The sequence below is a fragment of the Kwoniella botswanensis genome, chromosome 1, assembly GCF_036426115.1.
Source record: "Kwoniella botswanensis chromosome 1, complete sequence".
Lineage (NCBI taxonomy): Eukaryota > Fungi > Basidiomycota > Tremellomycetes > Tremellales > Cryptococcaceae > Kwoniella > Kwoniella botswanensis.
Window position 1 is genome coordinate 10,036,065 of NC_088599.1, and position 25,392 is coordinate 10,061,456.

The 25,392-nt window shown below is 44.7% G+C and overlaps 8 protein-coding genes across 8 annotated transcripts; 4 read left to right on the plus strand and 4 right to left on the minus strand.

Annotated features, from left to right (window-relative positions):
• Window positions 1-79: 79 nt before the first annotated feature.
• L199_003804 (sodium/hydrogen exchanger 3) lies at window positions 80-3,514 on the minus strand (the record flags this gene model as incomplete). Its single annotated transcript, XM_064889532.1, has 10 exons — window positions 80-210; window positions 268-440; window positions 524-1,551; window positions 1,627-1,829; window positions 1,884-2,116; window positions 2,258-2,464; window positions 2,553-2,629; window positions 2,716-2,790; window positions 3,122-3,293; window positions 3,429-3,514. The coding sequence occupies 10 exons, from the start codon at window positions 3,512-3,514 to the stop codon at window positions 80-82; spliced, it is 2,385 nt and encodes a 794-aa protein (XP_064745604.1).
• Window positions 3,515-4,283: 769 nt separating this feature from the next.
• On the minus strand, window positions 4,284-5,435 carry L199_003805 (uncharacterized protein; the record flags this gene model as incomplete). Its single annotated transcript, XM_064889533.1, has 3 exons — window positions 4,284-4,445; window positions 4,521-4,721; window positions 4,830-5,435. The coding sequence occupies 3 exons, from the start codon at window positions 5,433-5,435 to the stop codon at window positions 4,284-4,286; spliced, it is 969 nt and encodes a 322-aa protein (XP_064745605.1).
• A 519-nt stretch (window positions 5,436-5,954) lies between these two features.
• Window positions 5,955-7,240, plus strand: L199_003806 (uncharacterized protein; the record flags this gene model as incomplete). Its single annotated transcript, XM_064889534.1, has 7 exons — window positions 5,955-6,077; window positions 6,130-6,240; window positions 6,304-6,446; window positions 6,529-6,694; window positions 6,812-7,011; window positions 7,100-7,157; window positions 7,220-7,240. The coding sequence occupies 7 exons, from the start codon at window positions 5,955-5,957 to the stop codon at window positions 7,238-7,240; spliced, it is 822 nt and encodes a 273-aa protein (XP_064745606.1).
• Window positions 7,241-7,699: 459 nt separating this feature from the next.
• On the plus strand, window positions 7,700-10,551 carry L199_003807 (uncharacterized protein; the record flags this gene model as incomplete). The annotated part of the gene is made up of 2 exons (XM_064889535.1): window positions 7,700-10,207; window positions 10,300-10,551. The coding sequence occupies 2 exons, from the start codon at window positions 7,700-7,702 to the stop codon at window positions 10,549-10,551; spliced, it is 2,760 nt and encodes a 919-aa protein (XP_064745607.1).
• A 168-nt stretch (window positions 10,552-10,719) lies between these two features.
• On the minus strand, window positions 10,720-13,316 carry L199_003808 (uncharacterized protein; the record flags this gene model as incomplete). The annotated part of the gene is made up of 5 exons (XM_064889536.1): window positions 10,720-11,795; window positions 11,859-12,141; window positions 12,205-12,543; window positions 12,601-12,760; window positions 12,820-13,316. 5 exons carry the CDS (start codon window positions 13,314-13,316, stop codon window positions 10,720-10,722), a joined length of 2,355 nt encoding a protein of 784 aa, XP_064745608.1.
• A 322-nt stretch (window positions 13,317-13,638) lies between these two features.
• Window positions 13,639-20,017, plus strand: L199_003809 (lysophospholipase NTE1; the record flags this gene model as incomplete). Its single annotated transcript, XM_064889537.1, has 25 exons — window positions 13,639-13,775; window positions 13,830-14,247; window positions 14,313-15,105; window positions 15,165-16,336; window positions 16,396-16,605; window positions 16,663-16,724; window positions 16,792-16,913; window positions 16,967-17,016; window positions 17,123-17,165; window positions 17,226-17,534; window positions 17,599-17,755; window positions 17,815-17,851; window positions 17,902-17,976; window positions 18,027-18,081; window positions 18,136-18,236; window positions 18,289-18,787; window positions 18,844-18,855; window positions 18,921-18,950; window positions 19,010-19,088; window positions 19,156-19,220; window positions 19,277-19,433; window positions 19,510-19,572; window positions 19,641-19,713; window positions 19,770-19,936; window positions 20,002-20,017. 25 exons carry the CDS (start codon window positions 13,639-13,641, stop codon window positions 20,015-20,017), a joined length of 4,902 nt encoding a protein of 1,633 aa, XP_064745609.1.
• A 230-nt stretch (window positions 20,018-20,247) lies between these two features.
• L199_003810 (uncharacterized protein) lies at window positions 20,248-23,174 on the minus strand (the record flags this gene model as incomplete). The annotated part of the gene is made up of 4 exons (XM_064889538.1): window positions 20,248-20,904; window positions 20,982-22,118; window positions 22,194-22,462; window positions 22,520-23,174. The coding sequence occupies 4 exons, from the start codon at window positions 23,172-23,174 to the stop codon at window positions 20,248-20,250; spliced, it is 2,718 nt and encodes a 905-aa protein (XP_064745610.1).
• Window positions 23,175-23,699: 525 nt separating this feature from the next.
• On the plus strand, window positions 23,700-25,181 carry L199_003811 (uncharacterized protein; the record flags this gene model as incomplete). The annotated part of the gene is made up of 4 exons (XM_064889539.1): window positions 23,700-23,913; window positions 23,978-24,063; window positions 24,123-25,024; window positions 25,085-25,181. 4 exons carry the CDS (start codon window positions 23,700-23,702, stop codon window positions 25,179-25,181), a joined length of 1,299 nt encoding a protein of 432 aa, XP_064745611.1.
• Window positions 25,182-25,392: the final 211 nt, after the last annotated feature.

The window sequence follows — 25,392 nt, forward strand, 5'->3', positions numbered from 1 at the left end:
TTTCATCCAAAATCAGAAATAGGAATAAAGCGAAAAGAGTCCATCTATATAGAAAATCTTATATATATACATATTCGGATTAATCACCTTTAGTCAATTTAGGTGTCGAACTTCTGCTGGTTCCTTCCACTTCACCCACTCCAGATCCAGTCCATATCCAACCTTGTTCATTAGGATTAGGGTTAGTCTTCACATTGGCTGGAACAGAGACTACAGTTGGGGTAGGTGTAGAACCGTAATTCGATTTTGAACCAAGTAGTCATTTACCATCCCCACTACCTCTCCTTATATTCGTTGATGTCGATGGTCCAGGTCCGCTACTTGAGTTACCCCTACTCCGATCTTCTAGTGGTAAAGATATATTTGAAGATGATTGATGTAGGTTCGTTGTGGATGATGAAGGATCGGCTTTGGCAAAGAAGAAATCCGTTACTGAACCGCTATTTCCCCGTAACTCAGATATCAGTTCAATTTTGGCCCAGCTTTTAAACGAAACCATTTTATACAAGTTGAGTAAACTCACCTAAACGTCCTTGGTAATCCACTTTTCACTTTCCCATTCTCACTTTCACCATCATAAGCATAATCTTCATCTGTCCCTTGCCCTTGACCACCGCGGTTGAGTTCCAAGGAATTACCACCTCTTGGAGTTCCATGTCCACTTTCACTTCCTCTTCCTTCCCTCTCCCCAGCAGCATCATACAAACTACTGCTAACTTTCCTAGTCGCTTTCTTCGCATGATGTCTGCGGGCAGTAACGGAATTACTGAACAATGGAAGTAAATACCTTTCGTCTAATGCTGTAAACCACTGTCCATCTCTAAATATCATTCCGGGTCTTATACCTCCCAACCCACCACCCACACCGCCTTCTTCATCATTACGTCCTCCTTCATACTCTCCACTAGGTCCAGCAGAAGGTAAGACCTCCTCATTATCATCCGACTCTGAATTCGTCGAGAAACCGGATCTCGAATTGTTCGTACCGAACGTTGACCTAGCTCCCATAGAAGCTTGTCTGGATCTAGGTAAATGGAGTTGATTTTTGGATGAAGATGAGATATAAGGTGAATTCTCAGGTGAATGAAGATCGATTCCATTTTCGATTTCGTTATCGTCATATTCACCCCCTCCGTAACTATATCCTCGACCATTCTGTCCCGCATATCGTCTTGATCCGGGACCCATGGACAATGCCAAATTTCCATTGTAGCTGGTCCATCCTTCAGCTTCATCATCCGAAGAGGCATCTTCATCTTCCACTCCAACCCTTATACCCAGCACTTCTAACATCCTAGCGGTGGTACCACCAAATATGATCACCGTCAATACCACTACAACTAAGATTGTAGTTCGTAGCGCATCGGCATTGTCGCCCGTGATTCCCGCTGCTAATGCTACACCGACTGCTCCTCTTAATCCCGCCCAGAATAACATCATCTGGTACGAGTGGGGAAGTTCCTCGTATCGCTGTCCTCGAGTATGATAGACCCAGTTGATCAGTTCTGATAAGGGGAAGACCGCCGCGTAACGGGATGCCATGACGGCGATCTAATAAAGTAGCACAAGGTATGTTAGCTGAGACTACCCTTGGTGTCAGGACATAGCTAGAAGAAAGATACTTACAGCTGAAACAAGGATAAATAAGGGTTTGAATACCTGTACATCCTGAGTAAACAAGTTCAAACCCAGATAGATGAATATGAAGTTTTCTGATAATTGCGCCAATACAGCGAACATATATTTTGTAGTTCTTTGCGTTCGTTTCGACATCGTATGATAGGCGTAATGTTTTAGGGTTATTCCGCAGAACAAGAGGGATACGATACCTATCCATATCGATCAGTAGGTCGGCAGAAGTACAAAGTGGATATCCAACTTACCACTCATAGCGATACCATTTGAGAAGAAATAACTTGTATAAGCCACCAAAGCCACCAGACAACTCTCGATATGAGGGTAAGTCGCCAGATGAGAATGCTTGAGACCTAATGAACATGCCAAACCAAATGCTACACCCAAAGCCATCGATACGAGGAAAGAGAACAAGAATATTCCCACACCGTGGAACAAAGATGATAGGTAGATGTCTTCACCGTGGAATTGAGAGAGGGTTCTAGTGAAGATAAACAGTCAGGTATATGCTATATTCAAGGATATTCATCCTTTTCGTATCAATATGCGAGAAACATGGCGATCCATTCGCAGGAGACTTTGATGATAGCGATGAATCTAGAGAAAAGAAATAGACACTCACTCGTACATGACGATACTGACAGCATCGTTCAATATCGATTCTCCAAAAATGATTGAATACAACTTGGGATCGACTTTGGCCGTATTGAAAATAGCCAAGATCGTCACAGGATCAGTGGCAGACAGTGTCGAACCGAAGATCAGGCATTCTAGGAGTGTGAATTTTAGACCTTCTAAGCCTAAGAATGACCAGATATATACCAACACGCTGCGTACCGCAGAGGTCAGCTTCCTCCCAAATTACGACATGAAGATTATGAATCTAAACGCCAGGGGGAGAGGGGACAGATACTTACCCTATTCCTACTGCTGAGATGAATGTACCGAGAAACGCAAATGTCAAAATCACACCGAAATTCCTGAAGAAGTTTTCCTGTATGAAGCGATAGAATACATCAGCATATTAATTTGATTGATGGTCACAAATGGTATATTGAGCTTAGGAGATATCTCACTCACCTGTTTCAACTCGTATCCCGAATTCAGAATGATAGGTGGTAGTAGAGCGTTGAAGAAGAATGTATGTTTGAATGACTGTTACACAGAACCAATGAAAAGGTTAGCAAATGATACAACAACGGGCTATAAAATCGGGCACTCTCATCCCATCTCAGCCTGTCATTTCCGAGCGTGATGGTTTTGCGATATGAGCACCTGGTGCAATGATCGTATTCCATCCCCTCTTGACCCTTCTTCTCCTCCTCGCCCTTCGTCCACTCTCATCTTTCTCCATGCTTTCCTCTCCCAGTCCAATGACCCTCCTCGCCTTGCTCCCTTGACTCCTCTCATCACCTCTTCTCCGTCTCTCGTACATAGTACCATCACCCTCACCCCTCGGAGAGTTCAAATGTTATTTCTCACTCACCAGCATCTCCCTAATCATATGTCCAGGCGACAACCTGATGATCAACCCCACTACCATCCCAGCAAATATCGAAACTACCGTTTCGTGCACTGCTCTGATCCTCTTGATCTGGAGGTAATATGACGTGATGAGCGCTCCGATCAAGAGGAGACATAGGATACATAGACCCCAGCTATACAGCGACGAATCGGTGTTAGCTGTAACTCTCACGGAAGGACAATCAGGATGGTCAAGTATGGTCGTTGCTCTTGTGTGACAGACGAGGTCGAGGTAGAGCTACCAGGAATAGAATTGTTATGGTACTCACGATGCGTAAAACTCCTCGTCCGCTGGGTTGATTACCTCTGCTGGCGGGGTTAGGATTGGAGTCGTTGAACCTCCTGATGAGGACATCTTTGAAGATGAGATTGAGATTAAAGGAGGTCTCCGTCCTCTGTCGCTGATGCTACTAGAGCTACTGTCCTATTGATATTGTGTTGTTATATGTCCCCTGTACTTCACAAGATACCTTCTGCTTTTGCGAGAGATTCGATGATACGTCGATGTGAGAGAAAGCCAAGCAATTGATGATAAGGTGAAACGTGAGGTCACAAAAGTCGGAGAATTTCCCTAACAATGGGTGAGCGAGCACGAATGGTTGGAAGTTTAGCCAGTATAGCCGGTCTGCTTGTATCTCGAACGTATCTAGAACACGATATATGTTATCAGATGCAGTGAATCGTCGTGTAGATGAATTCTGATTATAAGTCTAGTAGTATGACCCCAAAGATTAGGTAGCAGCTATCTCACTCGCTCATCCTCATTCACGTTCACGTTACACGTCAAGCTAAAACAGAGATCTGGCGGACATCACCGCTAATTACACAGATAAATTCAAACTCATCCTTGTCTACATATCCATATATACGAACATGGTGTATACAACCTTCCTACGTCTGAGACTTACAAACTCATCGTAGATTACTAAAAAGAAACTGACGAAAAACGACAACGGAAAACCAAGAAAAAGTTATAAGAAATAAGAAACACAAATTCACATGTTGTTCACCTAGATCCTTCATCCTCTCTCCTCAGAAAAACCAAGCACTATAAACCCCATATTGAACTGCTTGACCTGAGTAATAGATACTCTTGAACTCCTCTCCATGAGGCAATTGACTACTCATGCCTGTGACTTCTTCAGTTGTTCCAACTCATCTCGTATACGTTCGACCTCAAAGTTCGAACTTGCCGCTCTATCTTCAGCTTCTCGCCATGAAGTTTCGAATCGCATCGATCGATCTCGTTCTTCCTGCATCTGTCTCTGAAGATGGGCTAGTTGAGCCTATATCATGCCCAAACAGATCATTCAGCACCCCATTTTCACGCATAAACATCGCCTATGATAATCCGAACTCACCTCTAGATCCTGTTTCTCGATATCTTTCTTTGTCAATTCCTCCTGATCTGCTCTAACCTTATCATTCAATTCGATTATATAAGTTACTGCTCTCTTCAAGACCGTTCCTTTTCCCTTTCTGTCAGTTCCTCCAGGTATCAATTGGGCGATCTCGTTGATTCCGTCGTTGATACCTTCCCTACGACGTCTTTCGACTTCTTTCTGCAAAGTTAGGTATATCAGCATCAACTCTCGTACATTATATAGTGGATAGATAAACTCTTGTCACGTATACAAAACGCTACAGCGGGACGACTGGGTATCACTCACATGACTATCCTTCTTCAACCTCACATATTCATGTGGTCCTACCGGATTCCCATCCGCGTCCGTTATAATCTCCTCTGTCGCAGGTCTTTCCCCTCCTGTACCATTTCCTACATTCACCCTCTTTCGCTTACTTATCCTACCACCATATACCAACGTGGATATCTGTTCACCTTGTTTTGTGTTTTCGTCCACAACGTGGTCGTGATTCTCATGTTGGGATTGATTCCTTTGCGATTCATCTAATTCTGTGAATTGTCTGGATAATTCATGCTCTAATCCTGGATCAATCTCGTGTTCATGTTGATGTTGACCATTGCCATGTTCATGTTCGTGTTCTCTTTCTTGATGTTGGTTCTGTAATAGATCGTTGAATGTTTGTTCCTCATTGATGATTGCATATTCACTTCTACCCAGATCCAATAAATTATGAGCATCCGAATCTGATTCTACACCTAGCACCTGTTGGGCGAACTCGCTAAGTGGATTACCAGACTCATCATCACCGTCCCCTCGAGTAGCACCGGCTGTGGCAGATGAGAGTGAGTCGAGAGTGGGTTGATCCAAGAATGGTGAGCGTGTGCTGGGTAATGGTTCCGCTATTGACATGGCTGCGATTGATCCTGTTCAGATGAGCTCAGTCGATGGATTGTGTGCGAGTGCGAGTGATGTATGGTGCTTGTTGATGGGTTGCGAAGGTGGACGTTGAGAGTGGAGAAGCGTGTATGGGGACGGAGATCATGTGATACGATCTCATCTCATGGTTATATGACAGTGGGAAAATCAAAACAAACCATCAGCCGAGGGGTGATAAGGTAGCAAGGGGGATTATCTGACATGCGATTTTATCTCATTTTATCCTAAATGCGGAGAGCCACGTGGACACGCGACGCGTCTTTCAATGTGATGCTGAGCTGTAGAGATAATGTTGCATGTCCAGTCAACCAAAGTCAACTAAAGTCAATCCATCAAAAGTAAAGTCAAAAGCAATCTTCCTTCCTCGTACAACATACAGCCATACAGATAGCAAGGTATACAAGACCTATAGAATGAGCAACTGTCAGTCTTCTTTCCTTCTTCTTTCTACTACCTTCCGTCTCTCCCTCAACCTCATAATCAATACTAACGATGGATTTCGATTACCCAGACGATAATCAGAACCCATATTACGGTGGTGGAGGAGGCGGTGGTGGTGGCTTCGTAGCTGGAGGATCACCCTACGGATCACAAGACTCGCCTGGAGGAAAGAAGGTAAGCTCAGTCTCAATACGTTGTGATATCAGCTTATGACGAACGGTTATAGGGAAGAGGGGGAAATCAAACGATCCGACCAGTAACGATCAAGCAGATCTTAGCTGCTGAGCAAGTTCATGCGGATGCTGATTTTGTTATCGACGGTGTGGAAGTCGCTCAGGTCAGCTGGCTCTCTCTCCCCTCTCTTCAAAGGAAACCAAGCTGATCTTCAAGAGGAAATTAGGTATTGTTGATTGGATCAGTTCATAATTCATCATCATCAGCTACCAACGTTTCTTACGAGATTGGAGATGGAACGGGATATATAGATGTTAGATTATGGTTGGATTCGGCAGATGATGAGACTGGTAAAGCCAAGGGCATCGAGTGAGTGAAGTGACTTCCACCTCTTCGCTCGACCTTTCTCTTCCATAACAACGATTGCTTACTGATGTGAAATAACGTTTAGACAAGATCACTACGTCGGTATAATGGGATCGATCAAGATGTTTGGGGGCAAACGACATATCTCAGCGACTCATATTAGACCGATAACGGATTTCAACGAAATTCATCATCATCTCCTGAAAGCTTTGTACGTCAGCTTGCAGTTGAGAGGTGCAACTACAGGCGGGGTAAGTTTTGGGATAATCCCCTTCCATTCCTTCACATTACACAAGTCCATTACTGCTGGTCTGGTTGTTATATTGCCTTGTGAGACTCACAGCTGATGGCATGTCTAAACGCTGTAGGGCGGTGTCGCACCAACCGGATCATCACATGCTGACTACTCAGCCGGTATCCAATCTCACTCTAACGAGTCTGCCTTTGCTGGTCTTCCAAGCTTACAGCGAAAGATCATGGAATTCGTATCGAAAGATGACTCAGATGATGGAGTACATGTTTCGTTAATCTCTCGACAAGTGGGAAGTGGTAATGGAGAGGCTGTCATGTGAGTTTGTCCTATGACTTTGATCGTTTAGTCATCGGAATGGTATCAGTCTGCAGGTTGCTGATCATCATCATCTACATATCAATAGGGATGCTGTTGAACAACTCATGAGTGATGGTATGCTCTTCTCTACGATCGATGACTTGGTAAGTTCCTGTTCAAATCTCTCATTCTTTACATCAGAAAAGTTCTAACGAACCGGGTTCAGCACGTCAAATCGACTGCCTAGACGACTGGAGAATGATGATCGATATAAAACAATAAGATGTAGTACATGGAATATATTCCAACGACCAAACTGGATATGGCACTAGGAATGTAAATCAAGATGTTTTCCCAATCATGTTCATAAATACCCTATCATTCGATCCAGATGTGCGAGCTATGCATTACAAATTACATTCAGGAGGACCAGATGCGGTCCTTGGTCTATCTGCTATCTGAACAGATGCATATCATTCGTCCACAATCTGCAGTATCAAGAATTGATGAACGATTCTTTGCCCCCATATCCGATTACGCCACTGTGAGGCGCGGGTCAGGGACGATTGAAGCACATACCACATCATCACAACGCACTCAACACATAACCGGCTCAACCTCATTCACTTCAACTTCTCATCCATTCCTTTCTTCTTGCATCTCTCCATCCCGTCATCCTCATAAAGCCCCATCATCGTCCCGTAAAATGGACGAAGAAGCTTCTTTCTCGGCGCTGCTCTCCTCCACCGCAGCTCCCTCCAAACCATCATGGGACAGCCCGACCGTACCCAGCGCAGCAGATGATCCATGGGCCAACCCATTCTCAGATAGCACACCGTCATTCTCGTCTACTATCTTACCTCCCCCTCCCCCTCAACAAGATACAAGACCATTCGGTACACCTGATTCCCCCAGAGAAGAAATATCACCTTATGTACAGAAGATCAACGAAGATTCAATTGGTAAATTGCCTGATCCACCTTCTGTCATAGCAGCGAGGGAACAACAACAGCAGCAAAATGATATTCAAGGGGTATATGCAAGTAGTTCTTTCAATACACCGACTTTACCAGAACCCCACATAAACCCATTTGAACCTTCTTCCAATCCATTTGGCCACTCTGATCCTGCCAATCAACCTTTCTTCCCTCCGCAGCCTCTCCATGATGATCATCTACCAAGTACTGTTCAACCTACTCAACCTCAGCCGAAGATCAAGGGATTACCCTCATCCCTCATAGATGAGGATTTGATGGCTGAATCTGATCCGGAACAATCGTTAAAGAAAGCTTTTGTGAAGTCTACGCCCGCACCTCGGACTAGCTCGCCTGCCTCTGCTATTAAGGTGGAAAAGAAGACTTATGTGTTTACTCCTAATGTTTCGAAGAAACATGCCAAAGAGGAGAAGAAGGAAGGGAACGTAGTCAAACATAAGGAGGAGAAGGAGAACAGATCGAAGGATGCAGAAAAGCTTGAGGAGAAGAAGGTTGAAGTGGAAAGTAAAGACGATGATGGGATTTCGCAGGCCAAGACAGATGAATCAAAGCCATCCGTCGAAGAGGCGGAAGATCCCTCTCACGAGACAGCAACTCCTACTAGAACGTCCCCCTCCTCCCCGAACAAAGATAATACACCTACTACACCTACGATCAAATCTCCCACATTGATACCTTTACCACAATCTACTGCGGCTACACCTACAATCTCACGAGTCCCAACACCCCTCCCACCTGCAAATAACAACATCACGGATACGTCTTCGGTGTTGGCTACTCCTTCGACTGATAGGGTTTCGGTCTCTCCTCTAGATGCACCGACATCAGTAGAGTCCGCAGAGGAAGACTATGGTTTCAAATCACTTTCTATCGGTGGCTCGGCTCCTGCTCCTCCCGTACCGGAAAAAGAATGGGGTGCGGCCTCCGCCTCAGAAGTGGTTAGCCCTCCATCCTCGAGGTTTGGTGGAAAGGGATGGGGAGTACTAGATGATGATCATGAAGACGGGCTATTTGGTAAAGGTGGACCTAGCCTGGTCAGTGCAACGACTAGATCCGATATGTGGGGTAACAATGATGAGCATACCAGTGGCTGGGGCGAGACTTCGATGGAAGATGCTTTGGCTTCAGCTGGACCATCTAACGGTTTTGCCTCTCCATCGAGATTGAATACTTCCCTATCAAATTCAACCAACGGCGGTCAGGAACCGGTCTCTCCAGGTGACGACGGGAGTATATCAACACCGACTACCTCACCTCGTCGTAAAATATCTACTCTACCAGTATTTCAAATAACCGTCAGTGATCCTACCAAAGTAGGTGATCCTGTACGTGGATATACAGTATACACTGTACGGACATCAACCACCTCACCTCATTATCGGAAAGGCAATTTCTCAGTCTTACGAAGATTCTCCGATTTCCTATGGTTATCTGAGATTCTAACTTCAAATAATCCATGTATAATCATACCTCCTATGCCAGGTAAACATACCTTCGGCAGATTCCAAGACCAATTCATAGAAACTCGTCGTTCGGCACTCCAACAATTCCTCTTAAAAATTACTTCTCATCCCGTTCTTCAACTTGACCCGGATTTGAGGCTGTTCTTAGAAAGTGATTCGTTCAGTGTTGATTCGAAAAATAGGAAACAGGAGATAGTAGCTAATGAGAAATATCAACAACTTCAAAATGCTAGTACTGGATCTACCGGTGGGATATTAGGTGGATTGACTGGAATGGGGTTAGGAATGAAGTTTAATGAATTTGACGATTGGTTCGAATCGAGGAATAATTTCTTGAATACTTTGGAAAATCAATTAAAACAACTAAGCAAGTCAATCGAACAATCTTCAAAACAGAAATTAGAATTATCACAATCAATCTTGGAATTTTCCGAATCATTAACTGCATTGTCTGAAAGTGATTTGGGTATATCCCTTTCGACAAGTTTAGCGAATTTAGCTGGAATAGCTGAAAGGGAAAAGAATTTGTATGAGAATCAAGCGAAATTGGAAGTTATCAAATTGTTGAATCTGGCAGAAGAGTATATTAGGTTCATACAGAGTGTGAGGGTGGCCTTTGGAGGTCGTATCAAAGCATGGAATGTATGGCAGTTTTCAGAAAGGGAATTGACGAGGTTGAAATCGACAAGAGAGAAATTGAGGAATCAAGGGAAATTGGGAGATAGAGTCAATCAGTCTTTGGCTGAGATTGCAGAGGTAAGTTCTTGCTTGGTAGACATTGGATCGTTCTAGATCCTCACTGACTCAATTTAATTGTTTTTTTTTTTTTTTTTTGTCAACGGGAATAGGCCGAAAGAACGGTTCGTGAACAACATTCAAATTTCGAACATCTCAGTCGACTGGTCAAATCGGAATTTGTAAGGTTCGAAAAAGAACGTATTGAAGAATTCAAGAATACTTTGGAAAGTTATTTGAATGATTTGATTGATGATCAAAAAGATTTGATAGAGCAATGGGAAGGGTTTCATAAGAGTTTGCTGAGCATTGTTGAGAAGAGTAATCAGAAGAATGCAGGTGGTGTTAATGGAAATGGGATTTGATCGAGTTGGGTACGATTTAGATATGGAATAGTTGTAACAATCATGTTTATATGCATTTTGGTTAGATCATGCATACTTGAAGTACAGTAACAGTACTCGATGCATTGTTTCATGATGACTACATCCCGGTATCTGATCAAATATGATAAGTTATATCAAGTTTTACACCTACATCCCTTTCCTCATTATATTCTTCCTCCATCTCCTTCTCTCCCCTCCGACAACTTCGATCCCACTCTTATCAAAGAACGGTATCTCCCCTTCTTCACCCTCTCCTTGAGTCGAAGAATTTGATTTTGACCAATCTAGCAATCCCGCAGTTGGTAATTCGATAGCACCATTCTTGATCAACCCTTTACATCTACCCAGTACTTCCGGAGAAAGAGGAGTCAGGAGGTGAATCTTACCATCTAACAAGGCCAAAGAAGAAGGTTGAATATATCGTATTAAACCTAATCCTAGGAAATTTATCGAATCCAATTCCGGCGGTGATCTACCTTGTGCATAAACCTGATCTTCATCTCCATCTTCGACCATAGACATCGGGTTGATGAACTCGATCAAAGCGACGATCGACCCATTCAATGCTATACCCAGATCTTCACTCAAGACACCTTCACTACCTTCTCCTTTCATGTATATCCTATTAATCGCTTTGTTCGTATCCGTACCGTACTCTACCTCCCACGGGTTAAGGTATGTAAGCGGTTTAGCGAAGTCCCACTCAACTCCTTCCGGCGAGATGGAACTGTAGAAGTACGATAAGATTGATAATACTCTCAGATCAGCAGCAGAGAACCTAGCTTGAAGGGGTGTGATAGGTGCTGATTCAAGTATGATCTGCTTGACCTGTACATTTTCATTCGAGTATGGATCGGGTAATAGGCTTGTTGGATATACTGGTGAATTCGTCCATCCATTCGTATTGGTATACTGCTGTTCCTCTTCATATGGAGAAGAGAATGAATAGATATGTGTAGGTTCAGACATCCCTTCAATGGACTGTAAAAGTTCTTCACCTAGACCTTTTACCCATCCTTGAGTGTTGACCACTAATGGTACTTGATCGTTGATTTTGTTTGTGGTGGTAGAAGTAGAGGCGGAAAGTGAATGTTGGATATCGAATTTGTAAACTTCCAATAAATGTTTGAGGGAGGTGATGTACTCATCTGGACAAGTGAGAGGCGTGTATGTGCCTAAATAATGGGCTCGATAAGGTATTGATGGATGGGTGAATGAGGGACCTTTTTTACGACGATTGAATGATCAGTACGGATTATTGAAATAGTACAGTAAGCCTCACTCACCTAAAACTTGTTTGTCCAAAACCCATAATCCTACTATACCACCCGCACTGAACTCGCCTTGACCCAGATCACATTCCAACCAAGCCACCCTCTCGTACTTCTCCAGAAGATTATTCAGTAACGCTCGTCCCAAAGTGGATTTACCAGATCGCTTTGGACCTTTGATAAGCCCTACAAATGGTCGTTCACTATCTTCCTCATTTGATGAGAGGGAAGATAGAGCTTCGGACCATGTTGGTGGAGTTATATGAGGATATATGGGAGTGGAAAATGATCCAATCACCTGTACAACCCAACGTCAGCAGGTCATCAGACCGTCAATACGTAAAAGTAGACGGTAACATACAGGATGAACACCCTTGAGACCCCAACTTCCTACCTCTTCCAACCATATATGAGCGAATCCCGGTACAGCACCATATCTCAATCCGTCTATACCGCAAGTATTCTGCCTGATTAGAAATAGTATTTCACCCTTTCTGAAACCTTTGGGTAATTTGAGCTTGTTGAGCCAGGATACAGCTCCCAGATTCGTTCTGGCAGAGACCGGCGAGATGACGGGTATAGGATGGGAGGTAGGAGCGAAGACGGGGTATGATGAGCCATCGCAAGTGAGAGTACAGGAAGATATAGATATGCTTCCGGACAAGGGGGTCAAGATGTATGTACCGGCAATGATCAGAGTCTATATGAAGTTCAGAGTAAGCTAGTTATGGGGAGCTCCCCTGGTGAAACGGCTCACCTCTTCTTTGGCTAGACTTATGATCATCCCATCTCCCGCATAATCATCTTTCAGTCCAGCTAACCGTAAGTCATCTTGCGATACTTTGTATAGATTGATGTTCTCCAGCGGAATGATTTTCGACGTATTGTCGATATTGATATTATCCTGTATGGCGTGTCTGAAAATCATGATTTCATCAGTCTCGTTCATCAACTTCTGTATCGCATGTTAACCTACTTTGTCTTGATCCTTGATGGACCAGGAGTTGAATCGATAGAAGTTACAGGAACACTCCATTGAGCTCTACCTTCATCTACATCGTTCATGCCTTCATCGGCTAGATCTGCATCACTATCTCCTACGGACGTATCACTACCATCCTCAAATACTATCTCGGGCTCCTCGGCAGGTGCAGATGGTGAAAATCGTCTTTTCCTATTTGATTTTCTTATTGCAGGTTCAGGGTTTGTGATCGTCGAAAGTGAGCTATCGTGGTATTGTGACTGACGAGGAAGCGATGGTGGTGGAGATGATTTACGCAGTTTTCTCTTCTTGTTGGCAGGTGGTGGGAGGGGAGGAGGGGTGCTTCCTTCTTCAGCTGAATCGCTCTCCAAAATTTCGGGAGAAGGTGAAGAAGCTGCACTGGGCCCGGGGGATGGAGCTTTCGAAGTTGATGGAGTAGAAGTTTGAGAGGCAAGAAGAGCGGCAGCTCGTCTGGCTGCCAGGGCTGACATATTGGACGTCCTTTTCAGTGAGTCGTAATACGAAGCTTAGAATGAGCAAATGCAAGGATCATATCATATCTTGTTGGGACGCTACTCGAGTAATTTTGATTTTTGGATCAACAAAAATATCTATTTCTACTGATCCGGGGCACCTTGCAAGCGGAACCAAACCCACGTGGCATGCCAAATGTCTGGTGCCCCGATCACCCTCGTCGGATGTTGACAGAAAGACAAGGATGAATGCCTCTTTATGTTTGTCTCCTTGTCACCCTTAGATTCCGGAAGATACTGAAATCGTTAGAGAGTCATAAAGCAGCAGTTGAGAGGCAATATGTCTACAGTGCCCCCGCCGCCCGACGCCAATGGTAACCCTCTGATCGCTCTGGCCGTAGCGATAATCTATGCCATCTTATACGTCCTTCAAGGGTTTAGGAATTTGGTAGGGGTGTTGACTATTGGCCTACCAAGGTGAGCTACCTGCTGCTTGATTGCTATACAGCTAACAGAGACCTTCGACCATAGCGCAATCGTCAGGATACTTCACTACAGTCTGACCATCTCACTCGGCTTTCCCCACTTCCTAGCGCTCTTCGCAGCATTACTATTAGGTCTATTCTTCTTAGTACGATATCGATACCTGACGCGATATACCAAACTCAAGGAGCCTGCTCTTCCACCTCCATCACCGCCTTCTCTCACTGCTGAACTCCTACCTCTAGATACTCCTGGAATAGGTATAAACGACAAAAGAAGTAGATCAGGATCTTTCCACAACTACCTGGATGATTTCCTCTCGGCAATTAGAATATTTGGATACCTCGAGAAACCTGTTTTCCACGAGTTGAGCAGACACCTGCAGACTCGACGATTGGCCGCTGGTGATACGCTGGATATAGGGGGTGGGGACTTTTGGTGTGTCGTTGAAGGAAAAGTCCAGGTCGTACGTGAAACCCGGTCTTTATTACCTTGTGCACCAAAAGCATAGCTAATGACAATTTGATTTAGTTCGCCCCTGATTCGTCACCTCTCAGCAGATCTACTCCATCGTCACCCGACCCATATAATCTGAATACATCATCCTTCAATGGATATCACCTATTGAATGAGGTATCCACTGGCGGTACGCTCTCGTCGCTATTTTCCATTTTATCCTTGTTCACCGAAGACATAAAGCTTTCGTGGACATCACCAAACGAGAATGAAGATGGAGAAGTACTAGATGATGACGATATGATCAGAGAGCCTTCTCTAGCTCCTCCAGGAGAGAACAGAGGTAAAACCAGGGCAAACTCAGATGTCAGTCAGCTCGACCATGAAGTATTAAGTAAAAGAGTTGGAAGTCCGGAAAATACATCACCTACTAGCGGAAGTCATAGACCACAGCATCAGCGATCGTCTTCCCTAGGAACAGGCAGTAGTATGGTTCATCAGGATGCGGAAAATGCGGGACAACATCCTTCTTACTCCATGCCAGCAACCGTCTCTCCTTCGCCTGCGGGAGGCAGATCACAATCAAGCTCTCTTCATCCATCGCCTCAGATAAGACCGCAGCCTGGAGCGTTTCCTTCAACAACCACTTCTTTGCACGACTCACCTAGACCGCTTAGAAGAGTACCGAGACGCGAAGATACTGGCGCTGCTGCCTTAAAAGGAACTATCTCAAGAGCGACTGTGGATAGTACATTAGCTGTCATTCCTGCGTCGGCTTTCAGGAAACTTACCAGGAAGTTCCCAAAGGCAAGTGGCACAGTGGTTCAGGTAGTTTTGGAAAGGTTCAGTAGAGTAACATTTATGACTGGTGAGTTGTCTTGAAGGCCGTGAATGTCCACCTAGAAGCTGACGATGGATATCTTTTAGCCCACAAATATCTCGGATTGACCAAAGAAATCCTCCGATCTGAATCTTCCCTCAACTCCCTTGTTTCTCACCCTCTTCCTAGATCGTTCTATACTGGAGGGGGCATGCAAGCTCTGCGAAATCGATTCCAGCCCGAGGCTCAAGCTAAGGACAGGAGTCAGAAGAACTTCTCGTCAATCGGTTCATCCCCTAGTGGTCGAATATCCAGTAAAGACTACTTCAATTATGTTCCATCTAGTCCTACGGTCAAAGCTCCATCGCTACCCTCGGCTACTCCACAACAAGTACCTTCCACTCCTTCAGTCAAAGGTGGTAATCTTTCCGTCAAAGGTTTACAAGCACTCAGCAAGATCGATGCGGCTGTCGCTGTAGAATCGCCAGCGGAGAACACGCCTGATAGCAATACCGCAATCGAGCCACCCTCAGCCGGTGTATTCAGTCCGGACTCGGCTGCAAGGCATGGAAGTGAATTCGTCAGACGCAAGTCTGCCTTCAGGAAGCAGGTGGCAGCTGGTGATTTAGCTATGGGTCAGGGGAATGTACCTGATGAGAAAGGAGGAGCGTACTACCGACCTGGCGTGCAGACACCGGGACTACCTAGAATGGATACTTGGATGGGAAGGTTTTCTGGATCTTCAACAGACTTAGCACATCATAACGGAGTGGCTATCACCCCTTCCTCTGGGGATTACGGTACACCAGAAGATGAATCGTTTGATCTGAAAGAAGCTGTCTTAATGAGTATAGCAAGATCTATTGGACTAGCTCAACCTACTGAGAGCAATATCGATTCCATCGGAAGAAACTCCTTCGCACCATCGGTCTCGGCGGTATCAACCCCGAACTCGCCAATGTTCCCTCCTAATGGTAGACCAGGTGTCAAGTCGCCTTTCGGAAATGTACTGGATATGATGGCTGCCTCGACGCACGAGGGAGTGATAGGCGGAATGTTGAGAGAAGCAGCTTTGAAAGCGAAAGTGAATGACGATGAAGCGAGTAGCATTTCAGCTAGTATGCATGATTCTCAATTTGGGACTGCGGCCGGTGATAAGAAGGTATTGAAGGATCTGGAGGGCAATGTTGAAATCCTGTTCTTCAAGAAAGGGAGTGTGTTGGTCAAGGAGGGTGAAAGGAGTCCGGGGATGTACTATGTCATTGATGGATTCCTCGAGGTGAGCACCTGAAGATGAGATGGTTATAAAAAGTTAGCTAATCTATTGTCGGGTTGAAGACATCATTACCTGTACATCAAGGTGGAGTGGAAACTCCTCGGTCATCGCCTTCTGTAAATCCTACGAGTGCAAGTCCACCGCCATCGACATTTGCAAATGTCAACGGAAGACCGTTCGGTGCTGCCTTGGGACTGGACACAAGCCACAATAACGGTTATTCATCTCCTTTTGGTAGCGGAAAGGGCGAAGAGACTTTATACACCGTTAAGGTAAGCTGATCGATGTCGCCTTCATATTCCACAGCTAAACCTGATAATCACATACAGCCCGGTGGAATAGCTGGTTATCTTTCGTCCTTGTGCAGTACTGATTCTTATGTCAATATCACGTAAGTCGGCTAGATATGAAATAGGTTGGATAAATGCTCTGATAACTGACGAGTCTATAACATCCAGCGCCAAGACGGACTGTTTTGTCGGTTTCCTGCCTCATCATACGCTGGAAAAGATCATCGAGAGGCGACCGATCGTATTGCTGACTCTTGCGAAGAGGTTGTTATCACTTTTGTCTCCCCTTGGTAAGATGCAAAATAGGTTCATGCCGCACATATAGCTGATCTTTTGTTGCTAGTCCTGCATATTGATGCTGGGTTGGATTGGCAGCAGCTTGGTGCTGGCCAGGTGAGCTATACCAATAACTATAAGTATTGGTTCTAAGCTAATCAGCATTTCAGGTTCTCGTAAGTTTCTGACGGCAGGAACAGGTTGTATTCTGACACCTGCGTAGTATGAGAAAGGTGATAAAGCTACCGATTTCTACATCGTGATTAGTGAGTCAACTGATACATAGTATCTCTGCAGTGGTTCTCTGGCTGATGATGATTTCGTAGACGGTCGACTTCGATCTTTCCACGATAAAGATGGCTCGATGCAAGTCCTTCGAGAATATGGTCAGAATGACTCTATCGGCGAGCTTGATGTGATCACAGCTGTCGACCGTTCCGATACTGTCAACGCTATACGAGATTCAGAATTGGTAAGAATACCGGCGGCGTTGTTCGATGCGATCAGTATCAAGCATCCTGCGACTACTGTGCAGTTTATGAGGCTGATAGCGGGACGAGTGAGGAAAGCTATGGGAGAACAGATGAAGATCGGTCATTTGCCTCTGAACGTCCCTACGACAGATGTTAACCTAAGTGAGTTGACTGAAAGGTTTGTATCAGGCGAAAAAGCATGAGCTCATAAATTTGGGATTTGCAGAGACCGTTTGTATACTTGGCAATAACAGGAATGTGCCTGTTGCTCATTTTGCAGGAAAGTTGAAAACTTCCTTGGAGGAATTAGGAGCTTCAACATCGTATCTTGACCAAGGTACTGTGATGCGCCATCTGGGCAGACACGCCTTTGCGAGAATTGGGTAAGCTACCGAGCAAATGAAGATTTGATATGGAGCTTACTGAGACCTGCGTGAGGTAGGAAACTCAAAGTCGCTGGTTGGCTTGCTGATCAAGAGGTGAGCTGACCGGAACTAAAGGTAGGGGTTCAGCTAACATGAAGTTTTAGCAACACTATCGAACGGTTCTATATGTCGCGGACTCTCCGCCTGCGAGTCAATGGACTTTGACTTGTATACGACAGGTATGCGTCGCATTTGTAGTAGAGATATGATAGCTGATGGTCGAAATCAGGCCGATTTAGTGTTGGTGCTGGCAATGGGAGATGATCCCTCTTTGGGAGAATATGGTGAGCTTTTGTCTGTATATGAGAAACCATGTAGCTTATATATTCTTTGCACAGAGAAATTGCTCCTCGCGACTAAAACAACAGCTAGGAAAGAACTTATCCTGCTACATGATGAAAAGGCTGTCGCTCCGGGATCGACTCGCCCTTGGCTGGTTGTGAGTCACTTCTCTCAATGCTTTTGGCACTATTAGCTCAACTCTTTCTCAGAACCGTCCTTGGGTACATGCCCATCATCACGTCGAGTTACCAGGTGTAGTCACCCCGCACAAAGTTACTCCGACTGTACACGACGCGGCAGCCGTAGCGGCATTCAAGCATTTACGAGAAAGAGTTGAAACTAGAATCCGAAAATATAGGGGTTTAAGACCATTTGCCAGACCTCGTCGTCCTTCACATATGAACGATTTCGCTAGGATAGCCCGGAGATTATGTGGTAAACAGATTGGAGTGGTATTAGGTGGAGGTGGTGCGAGGGGTATATCGCATATAGGGATGTTACAGGCATTGGAAGAATTTGGAATACCCATTGATGCGATTGGAGGATGTTCGATTGGAAGCTTCGTTGGAGGATTATATGCCAAAGAAACGGATCTTCTGGAAACGACGGGCAGGACGAAACAGTTTGCGGGTAGGATGGGATCGATGTTGAGGATTTTGAGCGATGTGACGTATCCTTTTGTGGCTTATACGACTGGACATGAGTTTAGTGAGTGACATACAAGCCGAAAGAGAAGAGGATAATGCTGATAATTTATTCGATAGACCGAGGTATTTGTAAGTATCGGGAAACTAAAGATATATCCTTTCTTTAGGGGGCTGTAGCTGACGATGAGCTCTAGACAAGGCATTCTATAATACACATATCGAAGGTGAGCTTCGTGTTTGCCTTGAATGCAAAGGTCATAAGCTGACTTTTCATGCCTAATAGATATGTGGATACCATTCTTCGCCAATTCGACAAATATCACTCATTCCAGGATGGAAATACATCGAACAGGTTATGCTTGGTAGGTGAAGCTGCCACTTTCAGAATCATGACTGAATCACTAGCTGATGAGTTGGACTTATTGATAGGCGGTACGTGAGAGCCTCGATGACTTTGGCAGGTTTGCTACCTCCGCTGTCTGATAACGGCAATTGTGAGTGGTAGCCTTTGCAAATCTCGGTTCAGCTCCTAATGTAGTGATCCCTTCAGTACTCGTCGACGGAGGGTATATGGATAATACACCCATCGAACCTTTACGACAGAACGGTATAAGGGATATCATAGTGGTAGATGTAGGAAGTATAGATGATACCAGTCCTAGGAATTATGGAGATTCAGTATCGGGTTGGTGGATATTTATTAATAGGTTAGTGGGACGATTTAGCTACATTGAAGGGTTTCATGAAAAATCATGGCGTTGCAGCTAACATCGGTATCAATAGATTCAATCCATTCTACGAGAGGAAGGTATTATCGATGACTGAGATATCTTCGAGATTGACCTAGTGAGCTTTTCAGCTAAATGTCCCGTTGCATCCTCAGAAGGCATTAGCTGATATGCTTTTTCGCGTAGCGTGTCGAGTGTGAAAACGCTAGAAGACGTCAAGAATGCTCCGGGGTGTTTATACGTTGCTATGCCTGTACAGGTGTGTAGGCTCGTCCCATTTGATCGATGGGTTTCCACTGAAGTATGACTTTTTAGCAATTCGACACATTGGGCGGTTTCAAACGATTCTCCGAAGTACTTCATATAGGTTTACAAGCAGGTAGAGAGACATTAAAGAAATGGAAAGATCAAGGCAAACTACCTACCGGTCTGGTGGATGCTTCGAGAGGTTCAAAAGTGATCCAAAGAGGTAATAGATTAAGGTGGGTTCGATCCACTCACCTCTGTCGGGGAAATCTGACTGATATTTCTTGTGCTGTACTTACAGACGTATGTCCATATAATCGGTGATCGATATGATTTCATGATAGGGTTGCATATCGGGTGAAGTACAACAGGGAAAGTATAGATAATATCCATCGTATCCGTAACATATAACGAAATTTGATGTGAATGTATGCAAAATAATGAAGAATAAATAAAAGTTATAATCTATACAAGAAACGAGGATGTCAACCGAAAACATGAACAGCTAATTCGAAGTAAAGTGACAAGTACGTTTGAAATCGAGCAATTAAGCACCTCTCACACCTACTCCCATTCCCATGCCCAATCCTCCATTAAGATTAGGTGATATACTCATTCCTTCAAGACTACTTGACAATCCATTATCTCTCTGACCAGTCCCGTTGAACAATTTCTTCTTCCTGTGTTCACCGTAACTTCCTATATTGATCTTATGGGGGAAGGTGGTCTTCATGTGATCTTCTAAACTTGAATCGTCACTTTCGTCTTCCTCCTCCTCTTCTTCAGATTCGCTATCAGAGTCCGAATCAGAATCGTTATTGCCTGAATCGATAGCTACTTCAGACCAGGTTCTATATAACCTTTCTATATACTTCTTCGATTTAGGTAGGTCATATGGATCAAAGGGGAAATAAGAATCTAAACCTAGATCAATATTCATCTGTCTGGCTTGACGAGGTAAGGTCTGTGAACCGATCAAAGATGAATTGGTTCGAGTAGGTAATTTTGGTGTATTACGTTGTGTATTGTTATTACTATTACTATTGCCGTTGGTGGATGCGGTACTGGCTAGGTTCTGGGATGATGTGGATCGTGCGGGCGGATGAGAAGATTGTTGGTTGGCTTCGATAATTGAGAAACAATATAAGAAATTGGTGTGATGAGCTACTTTGGCAAAAGTAGATACGATCGTTGGATTACATCCCTATCATACATCAATAATTTTAATCAGCTTCATTGTTGTTTGTATTGGTTGAAATCAGCTGAATATTCCAAACTCACAAGTAAAGGATTAAGTTCGCTAGTTATGGCTCTTTGCAAAATATCCAGATCATTTATCCACTTGTTATCATTATTGTTTTCCCCATCTAACGATTCTTCGCCATCTAATTCGAGATCGCCCACGATAGTGTCATTCTCGTTCTCGTCTTTCGAGGCAGATGCGGTGAACGCTCTCCACCTGAAACAGAAAATCAACATTACGGCTTGACAGACCGCGTAGAATAAGGGTAATTCATCTATGCCTTCTTTCTTGTTGATACGAGATTGATGTAACTTCCCGTCGATATATGCTAATAGATAAGTCAGGACCGTTCGAGCTTGATCATCGGTGACAAATCTTGCTCTACACACGATCGAACCTATATAGACCGTAGCTGCTATACGCTGATTCATTGATACAGGTTGTGAAGTATGAGGTGCTGTAGTGGTTTGAGCATACAATGCTTGAGATACGAGCAGACCAAGGAATAGATCGGTATGGGATGGCGAGAAAGAAGCCGTGTGGAACAACAAGAATGGGATATGCTGAGTAGCAGATGTGGGAAGAATTTGTCGAGAGAATAGGTTGAGTAGAGTCTGGAAGAACGATAAAGATTGGGCGGGAGTTGGTGCAGGTCTTTTAACGAGTAAGGAAGCGATTGTCGATGAGCTAGGTAAAGGGTATTCAGAAGTCGGTGTAGATGCGCCGGAACTTCCGGCAATATTCTGAGCTGCCATTTCGGCGGCAGGTAAATGACTTGCTTTCGCACCCATGTATTCTTCAAGGTGTTCGAAAAAATGCACAAGCATTCCATCAAGTTTCTCTCTCATAGCTTTCACGTTTGCCTTTTTCTTCTCCCTCGCCTCGGCTAGCTTGGCTGCATTGGTGGAGTCTTCGTCATCGGATTCACCATCGTCGTCGGAAGAAAGCTCATCAGGATCTGGATCTCCATCGGACGCATCGTCATCTACACCGATATCAGGCGAAGGTGAAGCCGTCCGCGGTCGAGGAAGTTGCTGAGATATGAGAAGATCAAGGGGATCGAGAGTTGGGGTCGGGGATAATCGAGGGAAACTGGATGGTGGCATGTCGTCTTCATCGTCCGACTCCGCATCCGAATCGTCATCATCGTCTTCTATACTGTTGGTAATCTCAACCTGTATGACAAAATTTATCAGATCCTTTTCGGTTACATAGCAGATGCAACAGATAGCGATGTGATCTCAACTCACATCAATCCGCAACATCCTGTCAACAATCTCGCCCCACATTCTGCCTCCTAATTCTGGGCAATATCCGATCAATTCGCAGCAGTTCCTGATCCAGGTAGTTTGAGCTACTTCCGGTTCTCGTTTATGTGGAAAATTCCGTATGAGAAGGGGTTGAAGGACGTTAGGCAATGTGGGAACTAGCGAGATCAGATGTGAAAGTAATAGATGATGCCTGGCATGAAAGAGCTTTCTCGATATCGGTGCGGAAGTGCTTGATGTAAAGGGTAGCTCTACGTATACACGAGTTAGTGAGGAGACCGAATGAGAAGAAAATCAGATTGACTCACGCCAAGTGAGTCCCTTGACGGCCATTCCTACGACTTCCTTCGCCCAACCTGGTTGCGCACTGACAAGAACAGCTGCCCATCCTACAAACGTTTTCACAAATTTCTCATCTCCCGTAGCCCAAGGTAGATTGATGATCGCCGTGACGAGTGGAGAGTGGATTTCAGGAGAAAGAAGGGAGACATGGGCGGATATGGCTCGAAGTAAGGGTAGGAGAGGGGGCAAAGCGGGTATCGGTGTCGTAGGTGAAGGTAAGAAATGAGCAAGAAGATCGTTATAATGCGCCAAATTTCCTTGTTTTGACTCTTGAAGGGCTTTAGGTACGAAAACGGATATCAGTCCTCTTTGGAAAGCTTCTCGATCTTTTGAGCTGTTACTTCTAGCATCTCCTGTGCTTTTCGTTCTCCTCGATGGAGTACGGTTCTTACCATCACCATCCGATTCTCTCGGTCTCTTCCGACCTGCCAGAGAAGATGAACGTGATGGACCAGCCGAGTTGGAAGGATCATTTGAGATCATAAAGTTGGATGGAATAGCCATGTTGTTGGAAGATCGATGTTTCAAAGGAGGAGTGGAAGAAGAAGCGGTGAAAGGAGGTTGTCGATGGTTTTTAGTCATGTGCAATGAGGACGAGAATGAAAATGACGAGAGGGGCATACCGGGTGAGCTATGACTAGTGATCCAAGAGATAGTGATAGCCCCCCTCCGATCTATAACATGGGGTCTGAGACTATGACAAGTGCGATGAGATGATGGAGAATGTCCAGTATATATGATCGCGTGCGCTGAGCTGATCCAAAAGATTTAAGATTGAAAATTGAAAAATCAAAAGTGAGGACCGGTTGAATGATCCATGATCTAAAGTGACGCCACCCGAATTCGGCAAGTTCCACCAGCAGTGCACCACGCAAATGCCACATCATGCATCACGACGATCTTACGGTGATATCCGATCCACCTCCACTTTCTAGGTCCACGCTGAAAAGGCGAAGGACCAGTGGGATATAAAGAAGGATGAGTGCGTTGAATCCTCTTTCTTCTCTTCATCTTCTACTATATCTTCCACGTACACACTTAGTTATTACTCTTGAGCATTCTTGAGGGATAGGTCTAATCTCTTCCACTTACAACCAACAGCTTGCTTATCCTCTAACCTTGTTTTCACTGATAAACCTATTAACGATGCCTCGTTCTATTCAGAAGTACGATCATTGTTTGCAGGTATTCGTACTTCCTTCTTTACCAAAGCTTGACCTCCCACCCCTCCCGCCTATAGTCGATTCCAAGCTGAGAAACATGGTGTTCACCCATGCAAGCCTCTCAAATGTCCCTAGAAGCTATAGCACCTCTGTCTTCCTGGAAGAAGGTCAAGGGAGTCTGGATTATGAAAAACTGGGTGAGCTGCTCAGGTAACGAGAGCGTGTTTTGCTTAGCTGACCAGCCTCCTGATACACGTTCAGAACACATCGGGGATTCTTTGCTTGAAGCCATAGCTGTCACTTTAGCTCACGAGCTATACCCCAACTTCCGTCAAGGAAGTGCCTCGGTAGGTACAGCTCAGACTCCCAACGCCTGCGCGGCTAATCATACCCCCAATAAATCCAGATCATGCGAGACAAGCTTGTCAGTAACGCTACTCTAGCACAGATCTCATGCCAATATGGTCTACCCAATCATCTCATCTCGGAACCCTCCCTTCGGTTTACCCTTCGGAGAAACGAGAAAGTCCAAGCATCCATCTTCGAGGCTTACATCGCTGCTGTGTATTACTCATATCTGAATTTTGAAAATGACAATACCCTAACTTCAACTCAGTCAAACGATATTGAAGAGAGGTCCACGGCTAGCTCAAGTCCTTCGCCATCCGGGGCAGATCCCAGTAAGGGGGAAACCGCTCAACCAGATTCCGATGGAGAGAGCGAGGAAAGCGATCAAGAATACTTTGATGCGGAGTCAACTACTGATCCGGATACTGATGATAATACCAGGTCTGGAGAAAGTGACGAAACTACCGATTATTACGATGGTATCGAGATCATATTCAAAGAATCGTCATCGGAATCAGATACGGATATGATTTCTTCGGATCCCCAAGAATCATCCAAATCAACCTCGACATCACCTTCTTCCGAGCCCACAAATTCTCCTAACAACACCACCTCTTCCGATACTATCAAGCCCCGAAAGACACGAGGTGAAGCGTACGACTACCTATTTCAATGGTTACGCCAAGTCCTAGAGCCCATCGCTCGCTTTGCTGTAGAGCACCTTGAAGTAGAAGAAAAACGAATCGAGAAGAAGTACAAGGGTATGCCTGGACGGGCTTATGTCACACCGGAAAGTAGGAAAGAGGAAGATGAGAAAGCTCGAGGGGGAAAGATGGCTCTCCATAGTCATTTCAAGGAAGGAGAATTACCAACTTATACGGAAACTCGATTATCTGGTGATGCTAATACTTCACTTTGGAAGGTAACCTGTACTGTCACGGACAGTGATAGCAAAACATGGTGAGTAAAGAGAGACCGATGGGCTTGTCTATGATGATGATATTCCTTTTGGACCATTAGGACGGCCGAGGCTACTAAATCTACCAAACGGGATGCTGCTAACGTGGCCGCTTGGAAGATATGCGTCGCCATGGGACTCATTAAGGATGATGAGTAAGGAAAAGGGAAAAAATGATCAGACAGATGAACGAAGGGCGAGGATTTCAGTACGAGAGAATCTGGAAGTAAGAGCTGATATCATAGTAGACACATGGTTGTACTGATTGTAGTGACACCTCATATCGTATTAAAACAAGTGATACCTCTCGTACCTGGACAGCACAGTGATTTATCTCTTGTACAACAAAACAGGTCGTCGACTTCACTTA